Genomic DNA, 19751 nt, shown 5'->3' with positions numbered 1-19751 from the left:
CGTGTCCCCTGCACTGGCAGGCAGATTCTTAACCACTGTGCCACCAGGGAAGCCAGGGACTTATTCTTAAAGACTGTTAGCAGGTGACACTGAGATAACCAGTTTACATGATTTCTCTCTCGCATGTTATGAACCATGTGTTTATAAAAGTCTTACCGTATCATCAAGACCATCTATATGCAAAACCACTGTTTTGGCACGTTTGTTTGTGGTTCCCAGAAAAAACTGAGCTTTCCTTCGACGTGAATTCATTTCATTGAAACTATCACCATCTGCCATATTGGAAGACTGAAGAATTTCATAGATTTCAGAGGCCAGCAGTTTTGTTTCTCCTGGAGTTGTAGTCCTTGAAAAGAAACATATAAATTAACAAAGTAGTCTTGCCACTTCTACTGATTCTGTAATTTTATTCCTCAACTTGGCAAAACCTTGTTTTCTTCATTCTGATCTATACTTTATTTCTAGAGTCACATAGGCTACATCTACTTAGATAAACAAAACAGTTACAGACCACAGACTGGCAAAAATGGTTATAGGAAATAAATACTCCCACCATCACTATTTTTAACTTCCTTTATTTCATAGTTCAAAGTGTCATCATTTTCATACAGTAATAAATTCCTTTCTGGAAGATTTTCAATTTCTATCTACTTAAAACCAAAAATTTTTTAAAGAATAACATAGTCAAATCAACATGATGGTCCCACTGTTGTTCTAAGTATGTTTTTCTGGTAGACCTCATAGGACTAATTTTATTGCTGCCCTTCCTACGAAACAGTTAAGGGAATACCTCTATAGACACAGATTTCCCTTAAAGCTAAGTAAAATTTTGTCTTAGGCAGAATGAAATTTGCAAAAGCATATAAGCAAAAATGAAGTAAAAACGATTACAAAAAAATGGTTCTGGGGTTTCCCTGGTGGCGCAGTGGTTGGGAGTCTGCCTGCCGATGCAGGGGACACACGTTCGTGCCCCAGTCCAGGAGGATCCCACGTGCTGCAGAGTGGCTGGGCCCATGGGCCATGACCGCTGAGCCTGCGCGTCCAGAGCCTGTGCTCCGCGACGGGAGAGACCACAGCAGTGAGAGGCCCATGTACCACAAAAAAAAAAAAAAATATATATATATATATATATATATATATATATATGGTTCTGAAGAACCTAGGGGCAGGACAGGAATAAAGATGCAGACCTAGAGAATGGACTTGAGGACGTGGGGAGGGGGAAAGGTAAGCTGAGACGAAGTGAGAGAGTGGCACTGACATATATACACTACCAAACGTAAAACAGCTAGCTAGTGGGAAGCAGCCGCATAGCAGCTCGGTGCTTTGTGACCACCTAGAGGGATGGGATAGGGAGGGTGGGAGGGAGACGCAAGAGGGAGGGGATATGGGGATATATGTATACGTATAGCTGATTCACTTTGTTATACAGCAGAAACTAACACAACACTGTAAAGCAATTATACTCCAATAAAGATGTTGAAAAAAAAAACGAAGTTACTTCTTGATCTGGGCACTATATGAGGTATCACAAATATCTATGCATGTTGCTGTTCAACAAATTAATGATAAATAATTATTGCCTTATTTTTTAAAAATGCTTTTAAAACCAAAAAGAAAAAGCCAAGAGCATCTACAGATTTGGAAGCAGGTATCTTAGTCTTTAAAAAAAAAAAACAACAAAAATTACTATTCAAATAATGTGATTCAAAACATTCAAGTACAAAAAGTCTAGAGTTATATGGTACAGTTGGCCATAAGCCTAAGAAAGACTGTATAATTAAACAAGTATTAGTTGCCCTAAGCTTCTTAAGCAAGTGAAAATTGAAAGAGCTGATCATGCCCTGGATTTAGTTCAGTCTTTAAAATATGACACCCGAGAAAAGACTATCTTGAAAAGCTCTTTCATCTAAATAATTGGAATTCTGCTCTCAGTAATTTACTATTCCATAATGAAGTATATTGATTCCTCACCACTTTTTCTAAATCGTTATCTATATTGAAAATGTTCAAAATGTTATTCATAAAACACAACTGAAAGGTGAACTCTGATCTTCATTATATATCAAGAATAATTTTCATTTTGAATGTATTTCCTCACTGGTCATAAACACCAATTCACTCTAATCCTATATAGATGCTACTAATATCATTTTATACCGCCTATAAAAGCCAGTTAAGACTTCCATATACTTCATGAAAGCAGTGAATATACTATTTTAATGTTAAAGACTTGCTATCCTCTTTTGAAGATCTTCACAACTTTTCCTTTAGGAGTTGGTTTTGCTTTTTTTTCCTGTGGTGTTCACTAAAAAAAGTGTTCTTATAACATTTATGCAACTCAGAAAATCATCCTTCATCTTTCAATGCAAAACCAATCCTAACTTTAAAAGGGTTCTAAGAAGGCAGTCAGCAACTCTGCTTAGGTAACAATGAAGTCCAAAGGCAGGAAAACTATGATCCTTGAGCAAAAGTCCGTCATTTACATATCATCTCTGGCTGCTTTAACCCACAAGGGCAGAGCTGAGCGCCGCAACAGACTGTGAGCCCAACAAAGCCTAAAATAGTTACTATCTGGCTTTTTATTTTACAGAAAAAAAGTTGCCACCCTCTGTTCTAAAAACTTTACAAAAAACAACATAAAAATCAAGGCAAAATGGAGCAGCATTTTCAAGAATCACAAGAAAACAAAAGGTGAACCATGGATGCAGTCCAGTTTTCCTTCAAGTATCAAGGTTACAGAAAAGGAATTTTAAACATGAAAGAACTCAAGGAATATTAGAGTCTTACTTGAGCAATCTACTAGAGAATTAAGCTTCAACCAACAGACATGACTAGGAAAACTAGCAAAAGGACTGATGATGAGCATTTTACACATTTAACTGTAGATCTAAATTTAAAACTAAAGTGGAAAAGAGAATAGAATATATAAATGTTCTGATAAAGTAGAAATAATGCAACTTAAAAAAAGAAAGGAAAAGGGAGAAGAAAAGGGAAAAGTAGAAAAAGTCTGACTATGGGAGTGAAAAGATTACCATTAAAACTAACAAGCAAGATGGTGAAAGTTTAAATAAGAAAACAGAAAACTGAGAACATTTCTTTAAAGTATAAGTACAAAGGTAGCCACTATAACAATAAGACAAATCAGAAGAAATTTTCAAGATAAAAGAAGAAAACAGCAGGCACAGAAACACAACTATTATAATATACATGGTAATTACAACAAAAATGGGTTAAGATGAAATATATCAGTAACAGCAATAAATATAAATGGACCTAGCTCACTAATTTAAAAGATTTTTTATTTTATTTTTATTGGAGTATAGTTGATTTACAATGTTGTGTTAGTTTCAGGTGTACAGCAGAGTGATTCAGTTATACGTATACATATATTCATTCTTTTTCAGATTCTTTTCCCATATAGGTTATTGAGTAGATAGAGTTCCCTGTGCTATACAGTAGGTCCTTGTTGGTTATCTATTTTATATATAGTAGTGTGTGTATGTTAATCCCAAGCTCCTACTTTATTGCCCCCACTAAAAGATTTTCATTTTGACTCACAAAACAAGACACAACTAAAAGTGATTCAGAAATAAAGGAATGGGCAAGTGTAGATAAGGCAAATAGAAACAATGAGAACAGGAATTGTGTACTGATATCACACAAAGTAGAATTCCAGCCCCAAATCCAAGCATTAAACATGACAAAGGACACATTTTTTTCTCCTAAAATACATACTTCACAATGACTATATATAAGTTATGAAGACATATATACCAAACAACAACATGTATGGAGAAAGAATAAAGCAAATGTTAAAATAGTAAAACAAGGGACTTCCCGGGTGGTCCAGCAGTTAAGACTCTGTGCTCCCAGTGCAGGGGGCCTGGGTTTGATCCCTGGTCAGGGAACTAGATCCCACATGCTGCAACTAAAAGCCCGCATGCCTCAACTAAAAGACCCCCGCATGCCACGACAAAGATCTCATGCCGCAACTAAGACCCAGGGCAGCCAAAATAAATAAATATTTAAAAAAACAAAAACACAGTAAAACAAATGGTAAAATGTTAAAATTTGGGGACTACCGGTGTACTTATCTAGGCATCAGTGTACTGTTTGTACAACTTTTCTGAAAGTCTGATGTCATTTCAAACTAAAGTTTAAAAAACTATGTATGTATAAACATATTTAAATGAAAACATAAATGGCATTATGGATTTTCTTTTTTATATTTTTGAATTTTTATAAATAAACCACATACCGCATACTTGTAATAAGATTTTAAAATAGCATTTTAAAGAAAATAAAAGAACACAGAAGAAAGGCATAAAGAAATGAAGCACATACTTTTCATCCAAGATTTTAGCAAGAAGAATAGACCACCATTACTATGGCACTGTTTCAAAATCTAGAATTTTAGGAAGTTCTCTAGATGAAATGAGGTATTTTAAAGTTGAGATGCCACATTTTATTAAAGTGACTTTTATTTATAGCATACTTCATGTTAGATATTCACAAGTGCCTTTATAAAATACATTTTGTATCAAAAGTATTACTCCTGAAATACAAATTAACAAATGTCTTAAACTGCATTTAGATATCTTCCTAGACTGACATTTTGAAAATTCTCTTCACAAAGGGATCCAGGTTAAAAATAAAATGTAAAGAGGTTCTAACCTCTAAGGACAAGTTTTCATTTATGGAAGATTAAAATTAGAACACAATGCCAGATTCATTTTGAGTGACAGAGAACTTAAAATTCTCTTCACAATTGAAGAACTGAAAGTAACAGTGACTTTGAAATCAATCCAACTGTCGATCTGTAAGCACCAATTTGACCTAAACATTAAGTCAAACCTGCTGTTGAATAACTTGCTAAAATCTCAGCAAAATTTTGTAGCAAAAAATAATTTGGTGATAAAAGGGCAAAAATTTCAATACACAGAATTTTCCCTATTTTATAAAACATTGCTCTCTGCTTCTCATGTTAAGAATAACCTCCACTCTCCCCACCTACTTCTGCTTTCTGGTTTCCCCTCTGATCACTCCAGATGAAGGTTTCTCTTCAGTCAATAAAGCAGCATCCCTCCACAATGGACTTTCTTTGTTCTATGGGTCTCACCGGGATATGGGAAGATCCTTTTGCTGCTTCCCTAGTTGTATAGTTCCACAGAATCATAGCTAAATCTCCCCCTAACTCAGTACTCCTAAACAGAGAGAAAACCTGATCCGAATCCCACCCTGACTGCCTAGCTGTCATGGGGCAGCCACATCAATGAAAACAATTGGGGTACATAATTTAGATCTCTTGTGCTATGGCTTACCAAGATGACCTATATAAGAATGGAATAGTGGTAAATCAGTCATCTGTATCTGCCAACAAAGACTTCAAAATGCAAAATAATGTCTGAAGAACATATTTCTACAGTGTCAAAACAATTATGCATATATAAAACTCACCCTGCTCTATATGATAAAAACTTTTCCTTTTGATTTTTTAAGAATTTTTAATACAGGTACCCAAAAGAAAAAAGTAAATGAGGAGAAAATAATAATGCCAGAGCAATCTAATTTCTTAAAAAAGGAAAATGAGGGACTTCCCTGGTGGTCCAGTGGTAAAGAATCCACCTTCCAATGCAGGGGACTCGGGTTTGATCCCTGGTCAGAGAACTAAGATCGCACATGCCGCGGGGCAACTAAGCCCGCACAACTACTGAGCCCATGTGCCACAAACTACAGAGCCCACGTGCCCTGGAGCGCCAGCGTTCTGGAGCCTCCTCGCCACAACTATAGAGACCATGTGCCCTGGAGCCCTGCACCACAACTAGAGAAGAGAAAACCCGTATGCCACAACTAGAGAGAAGTCCACGTGCCACAACAAAAGATCCTGTATGTCTCAACAAAGATCGCGCACGCCGCAACTAAGACCCGACGCAGCTGAAAATAAATAAATTAAATGAATAAATATATTAAAAAAATTACGTCCAAGCCATGAGATAATTCACAACACAAAGCTAAACATGCTGAACCAAAACCTGATTCTAATACTTCAGTCTTAATGTTTACAAGCTAAAACACATAGTTTTATTGACCTTCTGATAACAGTAACTGATAAATTCTAAGATGATTATTTTAGTAAACAGAGGTGACTTTTAAGAAAGCTTGAAAGGTAACCTTCAAATCTGAGATCTCCCACAGCCAAATGAGCTGGAAAACATATATAAAAATTATTACATCATATCTCCACTTTTGAGAGGGGTACAGGACCAAATTATAATAGCGTATGCAATGAATGCATACCTTTTTTTTTTTTTACTGCTGGAGGAGCCAGCAACGATCACCACAGTGTCCTAAAAAATATACATCATTTGTATTAAAGAGAAGCTGCTTGTGGCAACCGTGGAGACACACTGCTTGGATCTCCCTTTAAGAAGGAAACCTGCCCTTTGGCTACAGGGAGTAGAATAGTAGAGCCACCAGCAGTAGTGGCTTTGAGATCTCTCACACCATTCAATCTTTCATTCCAAGGCCTGACCATTCCCAGGGAGACCCCACTCAATGCCCGTGCAGCAGGGGCACAATAAGGCCTGGCCATTTCTGCCCAATACAAGACTCATCTACAGGGTAATCCTCGCTTTGGAGCTCCCCCTTGAGCTGTCTGTCAGATTTGCATTGCAATCTGAGACTCTCCTTGCCCCATTCGTTTCCTCTTCACTTTCCTTTTACAGATGTCAGATCTGCATTGCAGTCTAACGACTATAGTCCAATCCTTCTTCATTCCCTTCTACCTCTACAGACGATATCTCACAATAAACCTCTTCCATTTCTAACTCCATCTCAAGATCTCCTTCCCAGATGACACTGCAAGATAATGACCTGAACTGACATAATACTTCTCTTATAAAGATACAAGTTGTTGGTCTTCCCTGGTGGTGCAGTGGTTGAGAATCCGCCTGCCAACGCTGGGGACACGGGTTCGAGCCCTGATCCAGGAAGATCTCACATGCCGCGGAGCAACTAAGCCCGTGCGCCACAACTGAGCCTGCGCTCTAGAGCCCGCAAGCCACAACTACTGAGCCCACGTGCCACACTACTGAAGCCCACACGCCTAGAGCACGTGCTCCACAATGAGAGAAGCCACCACAATGAGAAGCCGGCGTACCACAACGAAGAGTAGCCCCCGTTCGCAGCAACTAAAGAAAGCCCGTGCACGTGGCAACAAAGACCCAACACAGCCAAGAATAATAAATAAATAATAAACTAAATAAATTTATTTAAAAAAAAATACAAGTTGTCTCCCTAACGTTAAGATGTTACGGAAAACCCCGAACTTTTTGGCCAACCCAATATTTTAGATGTATCTCTCATTTACAGATACACACATACATATGCACACACCACAACCTTAGCCAACCAAGCTAAGAAATTGTTTTATAGGTTAAATCTACAGTACCTCTAAAACTTGCTCTAAATGTTTAAAGCTCAAATTTGAAGCATATTTTAATATCAACATTAACTTTTCATATAATTTCTTACATTTTAAAATTTTTACCACGTATTTTCAGCTTCAATAACCAAACCTGTTAAAGAAATACACAATCTTAAGTTCATCATATGAATAAAATAATCCTACAGAAGGCTCCGTATTATGCTTAATCCTGTCACGATTTCCAAAAGAACATGCCAGTTAAAAATAATTACATGGGGGCTTCTCTGGTGGCGCGGTGGTTGAGAGTCCACCTGCTGATGCAGGGGACACGGGTTCGTGCCCCGGGTTGGGAAGATCCCACATGCCGCGGAGCGGCTGGGCCCGTGAACCATGGCCGCTGAGCCTGCGTGTCCGGAGCCTGTGCTCCGCAACGGGAGAGGCCACAACAGTGAGAGGCCCACGTACCGCAAAAAAATAAAATAAAAAAATCAATAATTACATGGCATTAAAACATACTAGGCACAAGAACAATGCAACCTCATATTTTATACAACACTTTAGAATTTACAGAGCATTTCTACACGTATCATCCCACTGAATCGAGCACTTTGACGTTGTTACTGCAGGTGTATGGATAAGGAAACTGAGGGTCAAAGAGACCATTTGTCTCAAGTCAGAACTGCAATCCAAATTTTACTAATGCAACTGACCTCAAACCATAGGTAATGATTAATACAACTGATGCCAGCCAATATTTTCTAATATTTATTCCTAACTGATCACCTGAATAAAAACAAAAAAAACGCTTCAGTCTCTAACTTGTCATTATTAAAGATCAAGACACCTATCAGGGGTAGCATGATTTAAAAAAAAAAGATTATTAAAATGAAATTTATCTAGAAGCCAAGAACACTAAAAAAAAAAAATACACTGCCTTGGAAGTCAGTTTGGATGGCGGTCCACTGATATAATTTAACTTACAGTGCTTGGGAATTATAGAACTTTTGTGAGCACTCAAGCCAAAGAAACTGCAAGTTTTAAAAATCAGTAAATTAAATGGTTATTTATTATAGTCTTAAAGGCAGTCATGTCTTGAATAAGATCAAGATACAAAGTAAACTAAGATAAAACCTCAGAAAGCATAGTTTTTTGCTTTCAGACACAGTGCAAATAACAAAACACTTAATCTTCAATTTCTAGCCTTCTACAAGGAAATCAGCAAGGCCTAGGAAAGGAGCAAAACCAGATGTTCCCAAAGGCAACACAGCTGAAGGACTACAGATAAGAAACTCGGCCTCTCTGTAATTTTCTCACCCATAAAACTATTATCTGTCTAACCTACCTCAAAAAGCTGTAAATAGCAAAATGAGATGATAGATATAAAAACCTTCCTAAGATGAAAGGTACAATTAAAAACCACCCATTTGCTAGAATTCAAATTAAATGGCCCTAAATCTCTAAGAGACATCGCAATGATTCTCAGGAAGATCTCACCAAAAGCCCTTTTTGTCATGATACAGACCAAGGTTCTTTGGAGTAAGACTGCGAGGAAGTAAGAAAAGAATTATGTACTATACTATAATGCTGCCCATTTCCAAATGCCACCTGTGTTGCACCACTAGCAAATCCATTTACATCTACTTCACAAAACTTCATACAAGGTAGGACTGTCTCTTTTTAGAAATATTATTCATAAGTACAATGTGTATCAACATTTTAAATAAAATTTGAGCATTTTCATAAGGACTACTGTTAATATCAACGTTTAGAAATAATCACAACACTGACCATCAGAACATTTTTGAACATATAACCCACGAAAGTATGCCGTCACATTAGAGTACAAATTTCAGTAAAGTAACATGACCCACTTTTCTACTCCATTAGGAGACACTATCTATTGTACTTACTTCTGTATAACACTTTGCAAGCTTAGCATCATACCCAGCTCTCCTTTCATCTTTTCTCTGTTAGCACGGCACTCTGCCAAGTATCGAAGAGCCTACAGCGAGAGCAGGAACAGGTCAGTCCACATGCCAGACTACTCAAAATTAAACCCACTACTAAGCTACTGCGAGAGGGAAGAGTGAAAAACAGGGCTTTGCTTTTTAGAACCAATTGGTTTTGAATGTTTAGAAACTCTTCTTTAAATGTGATAAGCAGAGCAGTCCTCTAGGGGACAAAAATATTCCTTTGAGCTGCAGTAGCTGAATCTGCTCTTTGAAATGAAGGTTCCCAACTTATCTGCAAGGTCAAAATTAGGCTGTTCTGGTTTCATTTTCACCACTTCATCTTGACAAGGATACAAGGAACTATAGTCCATTTATTAATTTCAGGGAGCAGTCCCAATAGCCATCATTTCCCTAGGTGCTTTTGACATATTAATTAAAATAAACTGCTGAGAGGGACAAAACATACAACCCCCTTTATGGAATGAACTGTTTCTAGTTTTATAAAACACCTTTAAAATGACTTTTTTTTTTTAAACTGAAAACCAAAAGATGAACTCACTCTCACAAATTCCTATTCTGTGAATTTAACTTTTCTAGGATGCTTTTCTCTTAAGATTTAAAGTACATTTTTGCAAGTATTTCCTTCACATGCTGATTCTTGAGGGATTTTATTAGCTGTTCTACAAACTTCCTAATCTCTGATCATTCACTGCAGACGTTGCTACCTGATTCGCAGGGGAATACCTCTGTGAACTACACCATCCAAAGCTGCCCCCTCAGTTCACTGACCTTCCCATTTCCTACTAGTCCTCTACACTACCTTTCCAAAGTGCCTGGTCCTTACCAAAAATGGTACTATCCATGGAATCACAAATCCAACAACCTGTCTCTGACTGCAATCTCCTATCCTTTCTGTAACTAGTCTTATCTTGATTTTCACTTTGGTCCATATAGGATTAACTGCCAAGGGAACTGCCCTCCCTTCATAAAAAAACTAACGAACAGGGCAACTGGATGAGAAGCAGCATAGGACTGGAATCCCTAAGAGAAATGATGAGGCAGATCCTACAACTGCCCCATCTTACTGCTTTGGAAGCAGTTCCAGACTGCAGCACAGGGAGAGGGAAGCCCAGTGAAGTCCAGGGGTCTTGCCAAGCTAGGGAGACAGAGATGAGGGCTGGGGAGGTTAGGGTGGAGTAGTATAATAAAAAATACATGTCTGGTCTTCGTCTAGTCCCTGGCATAGAGTTCCTAAAACTCTTGGAATTTTTTGATAGGAGTTTGTTATTCATAAGGAGGCCCTTTAGATCACACTTGGGTGAGTTCATGTTAAAGAAGTGAGTTAGGCTGTGTCCCCTAGATGGCCTCAGGATGCAGCTCTTCACTAGAAAGACCAAGTGACTAGAGGGTGGGAACTTTCAGCCCCACCCACTGACCTGGGAGGTAGGGAAGGGCTGGAAATTGAGCTCTATAAAAACTCTTGAACAAGGAGATTCAGAGTTTCTGGCTTGGTAAATACATCCACCTGCCAGGGTGGTGTGCCCCAACTCCACAGAGACAGAAGTTCCTGCACGCAGGACCCTTCCAGATCCTGCCCTATGTGCCTGTTCATTTGTATCCTTTATAAAAATCTGGTAAATGCAAGTAAAGTGGCTTCCTGAGTTCTGGAGCCATTCTAGTAAATTACTGAACTGGGGAGGAGGTCACTGGAACACCCAATTTATAGCTGCTCTGTTAGAAACATGGATGACCTGATACTTGCAACTGGCCTTTGAAGTGAAGGCAGTCTTGGGGAACTGAGTCTTAAACCTGGGGAATTTGATACCTAACTCTGAGTGGTTACTGTCAAAATTGCATTGTTGGTCACCCAGCTGGTGTCCACAGAGGACATTGGCTGGTGTCAGAAAATACCCCAGGCAGCTAGAATTTGCAGAGCAGAGTAACAGAGAGGAGGGATCAGCACAGCAAGACAGCTCCAGAGATCTACGGAGGGGTCCCCAAGAATCTATGGCTGAATGCTGACTTGCACATGCCTGGAGTAAAAGACCAAAGGGCCTGGGACTAAAACCACCAGAAAGTAGGGAAAACCATTCCTGGACCTCACACTGGGCTGAGAATAGTTTGTGACACCACCAGCCAGAAGTGAAAAGACCTCACAATGCAGGAGGAATCAGGGTGAATCCTCAGAAGAGCATCCCATTAGGAGTCTTCAAAGGATCAAACTGATCCCAAGTAACTTAAGGGCAACCAAGAACAAAGCTGAAGAATATTTATAGGGACACCAAAAACTCCAAAGCCCATACGATAAAATCTGCGATGTCTGGCATCTGATTAAAAACTACCAGACATGAAAAGCAGAAAAATATGACCTATAATCAAGGCGGAAAAAAAAATCAATAGAAACAGACCAAAATATGACAGAGGCAAAATGAGAAATAAAAGCATTAAAATAGCTATCATAATTATGTTCCATATGCTCAAGGATGGGTAGAAACACCTAAGTATGGTGAGAAAAAAAATGGAAGATATTAAAAAGACCCAAATGTAACTTCCAGAGGACAAAACATAATGTCTAAAATGAAAACCACAGTGGATAGGATTAACAGCAGATTAGGCACTATAGAAAAAAACATCAGTGAGCTTTAAAATGCAGCAATAGAAACGATCCAAAATGAAGGACTGCGAGAGAAAAGAAAAAGACTTAAAGAAAAAAAAAGGAACAGTGACCTGTGGGACCACATGAGGTATCTAAAACACATACAACTGGAATCCCACGAGAGGAGTGACAGGGAAGAGACAGAAAAAACTTGAAAGATCCAAGACCAACAAATCCCAAGCAAAACAAGAACAAAACCAAAACGCAAAGAAAACCATCCATATTAAGCACATCATAATCATTTGCTGAAAACCATTGATAAAGTCACAAAAGAAGCCAGAAAAAGGCTTATATATTATATGGAAAGGAACAAAGGTAAGAATCACAGCAGTCTGCTCATTAGAAATACTTTGAGCCAGAAGATAAAACAACATCCACGGGACTTCCCTGGCAGTCCAGTGGTTAAGACTCTGCGCTTCCAACGCACAGGGCACAGGTTCGATCCCTGGTCAAGGAACCAAGATCCCACATGCCACTCGGTGTGGCCAAAAAAAAAAAAAGAAAAAAAAAATGAAACATCTTGTAAAGCCCCAGGGGAAAAAAGCCAAGAGCAAAACTGCATTACAGGGCTTCCCTGGTGGCGCAGTGGTTGAGAGTCCGCCTGCAGATGCAGGGGACATGGGTTCGTGCCCTGGTCTGGGAAGATCCCACATGCCGCGGAGCGGCTGGGCCCGTGAGCCATGGCCGCTGAGCCTGTGCGTCCGGAGCCTGTGCTCCGCAACGGGAGAGGCCGCAACAGTGAGAGGCCCGCGTACCGCAAAAAAACAAAACAAAACTGCATTACAAAAAACGTTAAACTTCTTCAGGCAGAAAATAAAAGACACCAGTAGAAATACAAATCTGTATTAAGAAATGAAGAAGGGCTTCCCTGGTGGCGCAGAGAGTCTGCCTGCCGATGCAGGGGACTCAGATTCGTGCCCCGGTGCGGGAAGATCCCACGTGCCGCGGAGCGGCTGGGCCCGTGAGCCATGGCCGCTGAGCCTGCGCGTCCGGAGCCTGTGCTCCGCAACAGGAGAGGCCACAACAGTGAGAGGCCCGCGTACCGCAAAAAAAAAAAGAAAAAGAAATGAAGAACACCAGAAATGGTAAATATGATGGTAAATATAAAATACACTTGATTTTTAAATCTTTAATCTCTTTAAAATAGCTTAGAGTAAGAGAAAAAAAATACTGTAGATTTTTTAAACATACACAGAAGTAAAATGTGTGACAAAAAATAGCACAAAGGATGGGAGAAGGAAATGGAAATATACGGTTGTATGATTCTCACATTATACATGAAGCAGACTGTAACAAGTTAAAGATGTATAATGTAAACCTAGAACAACCACTAAAAAAATTAAAAACAAAAAGGTATAGCTAATAAGTCAACAGTGAAGATAAAATGAAATTATGAGAACACCAACATATTCTTCAACCTCTCTGGGAACTCTGAGCCCCTGGCTCCCTCTACTCTCCTTACTAGGTCCCTCCATGACTTGACTTCTCTTCCTATTTAGCCCAGCACCTACAGTCTACTGTTTCAACTACTCTCTTGCCAAAATCCTAAACTTCCTTAATTACCAACTTGCCTGGCCAAGAATCAACCTCAAACAAATCCAACTATCTGGCTCTCAGGGCCTATGGCAGGCCTGAAGCAGGGTGAAAAAGGAGTTTCATAAGCTGTAAGCCTCATATCAATTCAGCGTTAGCAAACTAAGCAGTCCCTCAACGCTTGTGAACAATCTCACCATCGTCCTCAGTTAGCAACCTTTCCCATTTTCTGTACCAACTGTGAGAGCCTTCTCCTCAAACCTTTCCCACTTCAGCAGCCCCTTGCCTTCTGAATTTAAATAAGTTCAAGACTAGTCTATTTAAAATAAACAGCCCCCTTCAACCCCAAGTCTCTGTCAAGAGACCAACACACTCTCTCCTCTCACCCTTATTCCAATTCTCATTGAAATAGGACCCAAACTAGGGGCCACGCTAATTTCCCCATTTGTTACTACTGTTCACTCATACCAATGTCTGTTTTGCCTAAATAAACGTCATTCTATGAAGGTAAAATAGGAAATCTGTATTATGTACTTTGATTTCTGAAAAGAACAGCCTATATTATTTTTCTGTATGAACTTGTGAAATTACACTAAATGGGAATTGATCATGGGTCCTTAAGTAAAGGACAATGAGTTTAAAATTTTCTATGACAGTAATTTTCTTTTAAACTTTTTGCTGTGAAAATTTCAGAAGACACAAAAGTAGAGAAAATGTGTGGTGACCCCCATGTATCCATCATTCAGCTTCAACAATTATCATCCACTAGGCAATCCTGTTTCATCCATCTCCCCCGCCGCTAACCATACTGGAGCATTTTATAGCAAATCTCACAGAACATAGAATTTCATTTGTAAATACTTCAGTATATCCCTAAGAAGTTAATGTTTTTTAAAAAATTAAGTTAATGATAATACTATTATAATACCCTGCAAAAGCAATAAGTGGTTCTTTAATATTATCTACTGTCTTGTCCACATTCATTTCAAGTTATCTAAAAAATATGTTTATGGTTGATTTGTTCAAAGTGGAATCCAATCAGGTCCACATATTATACCTGGCTGATATGTCCCTTAAGTCTCTCTAAATCTGTAACAGTTACTGCTATGCCTTTCACACACCCCAACTGCCTTTTTAATGCAATTTATTGTTCACTGAACTGGATTATTTGTCTTCCAGAAATTTTCACATTCTGTATTTGCCTGATTGCTTTGTATTGTTCTTTATCATGTTTTTCTAGCCCCCACATTCCTCATAATATGGTAGTTCCTTGTGCATTATTAGCTATGATCCTGTATATTTTCTCTTTTCTTCTCCTTTATCTTTCCTTCCCATCTTGTATTAAAACAAGTGCCACATCCATCTACTAATGAACAGATAAACAATCTGGCACACCTATATAATGGAATGAAGGAACCATAAAAAGGAATGAAGTACTGATACATGCTACAATGTGGATGAACCTTGAAAACATTAGCTCAGTGAAAGAAACAAGTCACAAAGACCATATATTATATGCTTCCATTTATATAAATGTATACAGGCACTTTTGCCAGAGATATACGCAAATACAAAGAAACAGGAAGTCATGGCTGCTTAGGGGAAGAGAGTGGGGCTGAGAAACAATAAGAGCAGAGTTTCTTTCTGAGGTGATGAAAATGTTCTAGAATTGATGGTGGTGATGGCTGCACAACTCTGTGAATACACTAAAACCCATCGAATTGTACACTTTAGGTAAATTGCACGGTATGTGATTACATCTTAACAAAACTGTTACAAAAGAAAAACAAAACCATAAGTGCCTCTTTGAGTGTCTTTCTGTACTGATATAATATAATCCTTAAGATTTCTTCTTAAGTGAAAAAAGGAAGTTGCAGAACATTCCATGCATGTAGTATGCTACCATTTGTGTCAAAGAATAAAAACAATAAAGTATGCTACCATTTGTGTAAGAGGACTACACGTACATGTTTGCACATACAGAAATACATACAAACTTACTATTATTTGCTCTACACTTTTAACTTTTTACCATGTCATCTAATACTTTTTCAAATTCTCCTTAATTGCAAAATTGTAACACTGAGACTGAAATTACTAAAGGCAACTTACAAGCAGAGCCGAGTGGACGACAGGGGGGTTGGGATGGTCCATAAATAAAATAAGGCCGGGCAGACATCCCTGATCCTGGACAATGGCTCTACGGTTTAATGGATCTGCTGCTAGATCCCGGAGCTGGTTAACTACCGAGAGAGCATCAGGTTCTTCATTCATGGTGGAGGAGGACGAATTCATCTTCTATGCCATACACGTGAACAAAATCTTCTTAAATTCTGTAGAAATGGTTGGCAAAATTAGTTCTAGACTGGTGAGGTATATTATGGCATTTGTTAAATAATCAGAATCACAGCACTTTCAGAAAGAAACAGATGAATCTAAATCACAAAAACTTAAGCATTTGGCAATTCCAGTCTGAGAACATAGAAAGCTAACTAACAACAACAAAAAAAATCAAGTTATTTATGTGTGCACAATGTTTAAAGAACACATGTCATCCTCATTATTCCAATAAACTTTTTAGCAATACATATTTTAACACCAAAGTCACAATAAACAAGGTCTTTACAGTTCAAACTTACAACCTTTGCTACACTTCTCAAACTGTAACACTGCCAGTGTTTTTTTCCTCTAGAACACTTCTGGAGCCTAAGACAAGTGTCTCCGAGAAAAGTGGCTGGCTGACAGCTTTTTTTCTAAATCATCTGTGAACAAAACCCAGTTTACTGGGTTTACAAAAGATAACATCCCTTAAGAAGAAGGAGGGAGTCAAAGAAGGTCATGAACAAAGAAGCCAAGAAGGGGATCTTGCCCTGTGCCTCAGGCCAGTGGAGTCTGCGAGATCAGGGTGGATCTGAACCGAATCTAACCACACCTGTCCGTCCCTGAGTGGGCCAAACTCAGAAGAATGAAACAGATTTTGAGGTGAGGTAATTCATTTGGCAGATAAGGAAACAGTCACAGAGAAGTTAAATAATTTGCCCCAGGTGACAAAAGCCAGTTAGTATAGAACTGGGCTGAAAGCTTATTTATTATCTCCTAAACTGGTCAGCAGTCGTTCCACTTCCCATACCTTCCTTTTAAACTCAGCATACCTTTTTCCCACAAAAGTAAACAAGATATTTTAGAAAATGTAACATAATAAACATACAAACGGAAATACAAAATAACAAGGAATAATTTTCACAGATGCAGAAAGTTAAAAATAGTAACTTCCATTAACCAAGTTACACAATATATTTCTTATTAGGAAGAATATAAAGGTGTTGGGGGAGGAATTCCCTAGCGGTCCAGTGGTTTAGACTCCGTGCTTCCACTGCAGGAGGCACAGGTTCGATTCCTAGTGGGGGAACTGAGATCCCCATGCCATGCAGCAGGGCCAAAAAAAAAAGAATATAAAGGTGTAAATACTTTACACAAAGTAAAGAGTTAGTTTAATGCTAATTTCAAAAACCATGCCAACTGGGGGAGGTGGGCTGGGAAATTATTCTGTAACTCCAGACAGCCTACTAAAGTTATTTGGGAGGAAAAAGGTAATAAAGCTGAAATGGTCTTACCATATATTGGAATATACAAAGATATAAAGAGTAGAGCAGTAGTACGGGGTGGGAGGTAGTTGAGAGACACTTCTCCCAGGAAAGCTGTTTATACTGTCCATCTAAGAAAGCAGGCTCTACGTGAATCAGACCCTGGCTCCACCACTTGGTAAATGTGATTTTAGGCAGATCACCTAAACTCTTTGTCTCAGTTTCTACATCTGTAAAATGGGATTAGTCATAGCAGCTATCAAATGGTATACTGTCCAGATGAAATAACAATACATGTAAAAGGCTTAGGTGACACATTCTAAGTGCTCAATAAATAATGGTTGCAAGTTACATGGAGTCAAAAATCAATGAAAAATAGTAAGATTATTCAATAAAGGGTATTGGAATAACTTCTAAGCAATTTAAAAACACTGCTAAGATCTTTAACTCGTAACACATGAGGGGAAAAAATCGTATCCCAGATAAAATACTTTAAAAGTTAAATTTTTGTAGTTTTCAAGCAAGCATAAAATAAAGGACTCAGAGAAAACAAGGCTTCAACAGGACAGTATTTGGCAGATAATTTTCTCAAAATGAAAATATAGTTACTTCAGCAATTTTAAAAAGGATTTAACAAAAAAGCAATAGACTGAATACTGTACACAGAAATAAGACGGAAGGGTTTGCCTCTTAGGTGCTTCTATTATCAACATCCTGAATATTGCTGTTTACAAGCCAGCTTACGCATCATGAACTTTATGTCACCAGCACAAATCCTGTCAAAAACGAAAACTGCAGAACCAATCACTGGCCCAAAGGTCCAAGAACCAAGTCACATTTAAGAACCAAATACCCAGAGTAATGGCCTTTTGCTTACAACACTGGCCTTGAAACTGGAGCGCTCCATTCTCATCTAAGGAGTACTTAGAGAACCACTCAGTGGGAACGATTCTGAAAGTTATAGCCTTTCCTGCTCCTTTGAGATGAACAAAAGCCAAGAGTTAAAACTTCTAACCTTATCAGCCCATTCAGAAGGAGAGGGCTCAAATTAGGATCTGCCCAGGAAAATGTAGGGAATAACACAAGGTATACCTTTTACTTTCTCTTTTGTTTAGTTCAATTCGGGCAAACAAATCCTTATGACAATGAACGCATCCCAAACTTTAACAGGCACTCTGATCACCTAAGGGATCTTATTTTAAAAAGCCAATTCTAATTCAGTAGGTGGGGTGAGGTCTGAGAGTCTGCATTTCCAACAAGCTCCCAGGTGAGATCTATGCTGCCAGAATGACGCTTTAAAAAGCTAGGAGTTAAGTGATAGATGGGAGGCACCTGTAATTAGGCAGCTGCCTGATTTTCTTTCAGCCAAGATGTACCATTCAACTCAAAGAATTATTTAGCTCTCATATACAGAGTTTAATATAAATACACAGAGCTACACAACCACAACTTAAATCCATATTCAGTTAAGCGACTTTTTTAGAAAATAACGTAAGCAGTGACATCAAATCTGGCTTGCCCTTTACTAGCAACTAACTCTTTGAGAAGTTGGGTTACCTCCTTTGAGTCTCAGCTTCCTCTCATAATAATCCTGAGTGGTTGTCAGGATCAAGTAAGAACTTCAGATGGTGCTAACAGTACCAGCAATTAGCAAACAAGAACGATACTTGATCCTGTGGGAACCTCTATTTGGCCATGTGTTGGGGTACACACATAAGTACACTACCACGAAAGGAGGTGCTGTAGGCACAAACGCCCCCAAGAACTGTTTTTAAAATACAGAGATGTGAACGCTGGTCTCGCTTGAATGAAGCCGAACCCAACCATGTCCTTCTGCTCTTAGTAGACACGCAGGAGCATAAAGCTAATAGAAAGTTACTAAACAACAACCTGGAGGGATGAAGAAGTGAGATGACACCCATTAATAATGTTAGGGTTTGTGAAAATCGGACGTGCAGGAGACGGGGAGAAAGTGAACAAAGCTAACATTTTCCCAGGACACGTGGGAGCAGAGCTTTAAAGCGCCTGGAGGGACGCACTGCCTCAAGGCAGGCAGCGCGCCCCGCCCAGGCCGACTGGCCGCCTGCGTGCAGGGGCCGCTTTCTGCGGCCTTCCCGGCTCCACCGCTTTGTCTGCCGTCGCTGGACCCTACTTACCGCTCCAGCGTTCTAGGAATCCGGAGACTGCCGCAGCATCAGGGCCACACCGACGGATAACGTAGAGGAACCCAGCAGGCGCGGAGCGAGTCCCTCCTTTCGCAGACGCGGCCTCGGCGATGACAAACGACCCTGCTGACTTTAGGAGCCATAAAAGCTAGGACGCTGGCAGGGAAAGGCTTTACGGACTCTCCCCCATGACTCAGCCACCTCGGCCGGTTCTGCCCTCCCATTGGCTAATACCATTCCACAGACTGTAAAACATCCAATCCGCGAAGGCCTTCTTAAACTAAAGCGTTCATTGGTGAACAAGGGACATGCCCGAAGCGTTGAACAGGAGGGTCTAGGGAGAACCCGGGAAGAGTGAATTGGACCAAACGACTCTCCGTCCATTAAGCGCTAAGCAATGAAACGTGGTTCCCCCTGAGAAACCGCCGCGCT

General features: G+C 39.3%; 1 protein-coding gene across 1 annotated transcript in view; it reads right to left on the bottom strand.

The window, feature by feature from the left end:
* Window positions 1-19478, bottom strand: part of ARMC1 (armadillo repeat containing 1) — a 34505-nt gene extending 15027 nt beyond the window's left edge. Inside the window, exons 1-4 of the mRNA XM_082675156.1 lie at window positions 19311-19478; window positions 15683-15903; window positions 9340-9431; window positions 157-346 (exon numbers count right to left, since the gene is read on the bottom strand). Of these exons, the coding sequence (XP_082531282.1) occupies window positions 157-346; window positions 9340-9431; window positions 15683-15865 (465 nt within the window). The 5' untranslated portion in view covers window positions 15866-15903; window positions 19311-19478. The remainder of the gene's footprint in view (window positions 1-156; window positions 347-9339; window positions 9432-15682; window positions 15904-19310) is intronic.
* Window positions 19479-19751: the final 273 nt, after the last annotated feature.

The sequence above is a fragment of the Grampus griseus genome (assembly GCF_964374135.1).
Source record: "Grampus griseus genome assembly, chromosome: 17".
NCBI classification, from domain to species: domain Eukaryota; kingdom Metazoa; phylum Chordata; class Mammalia; order Artiodactyla; family Delphinidae; genus Grampus; species Grampus griseus.
This window is presented reverse-complemented; position numbering and strand designations above follow the sequence as displayed.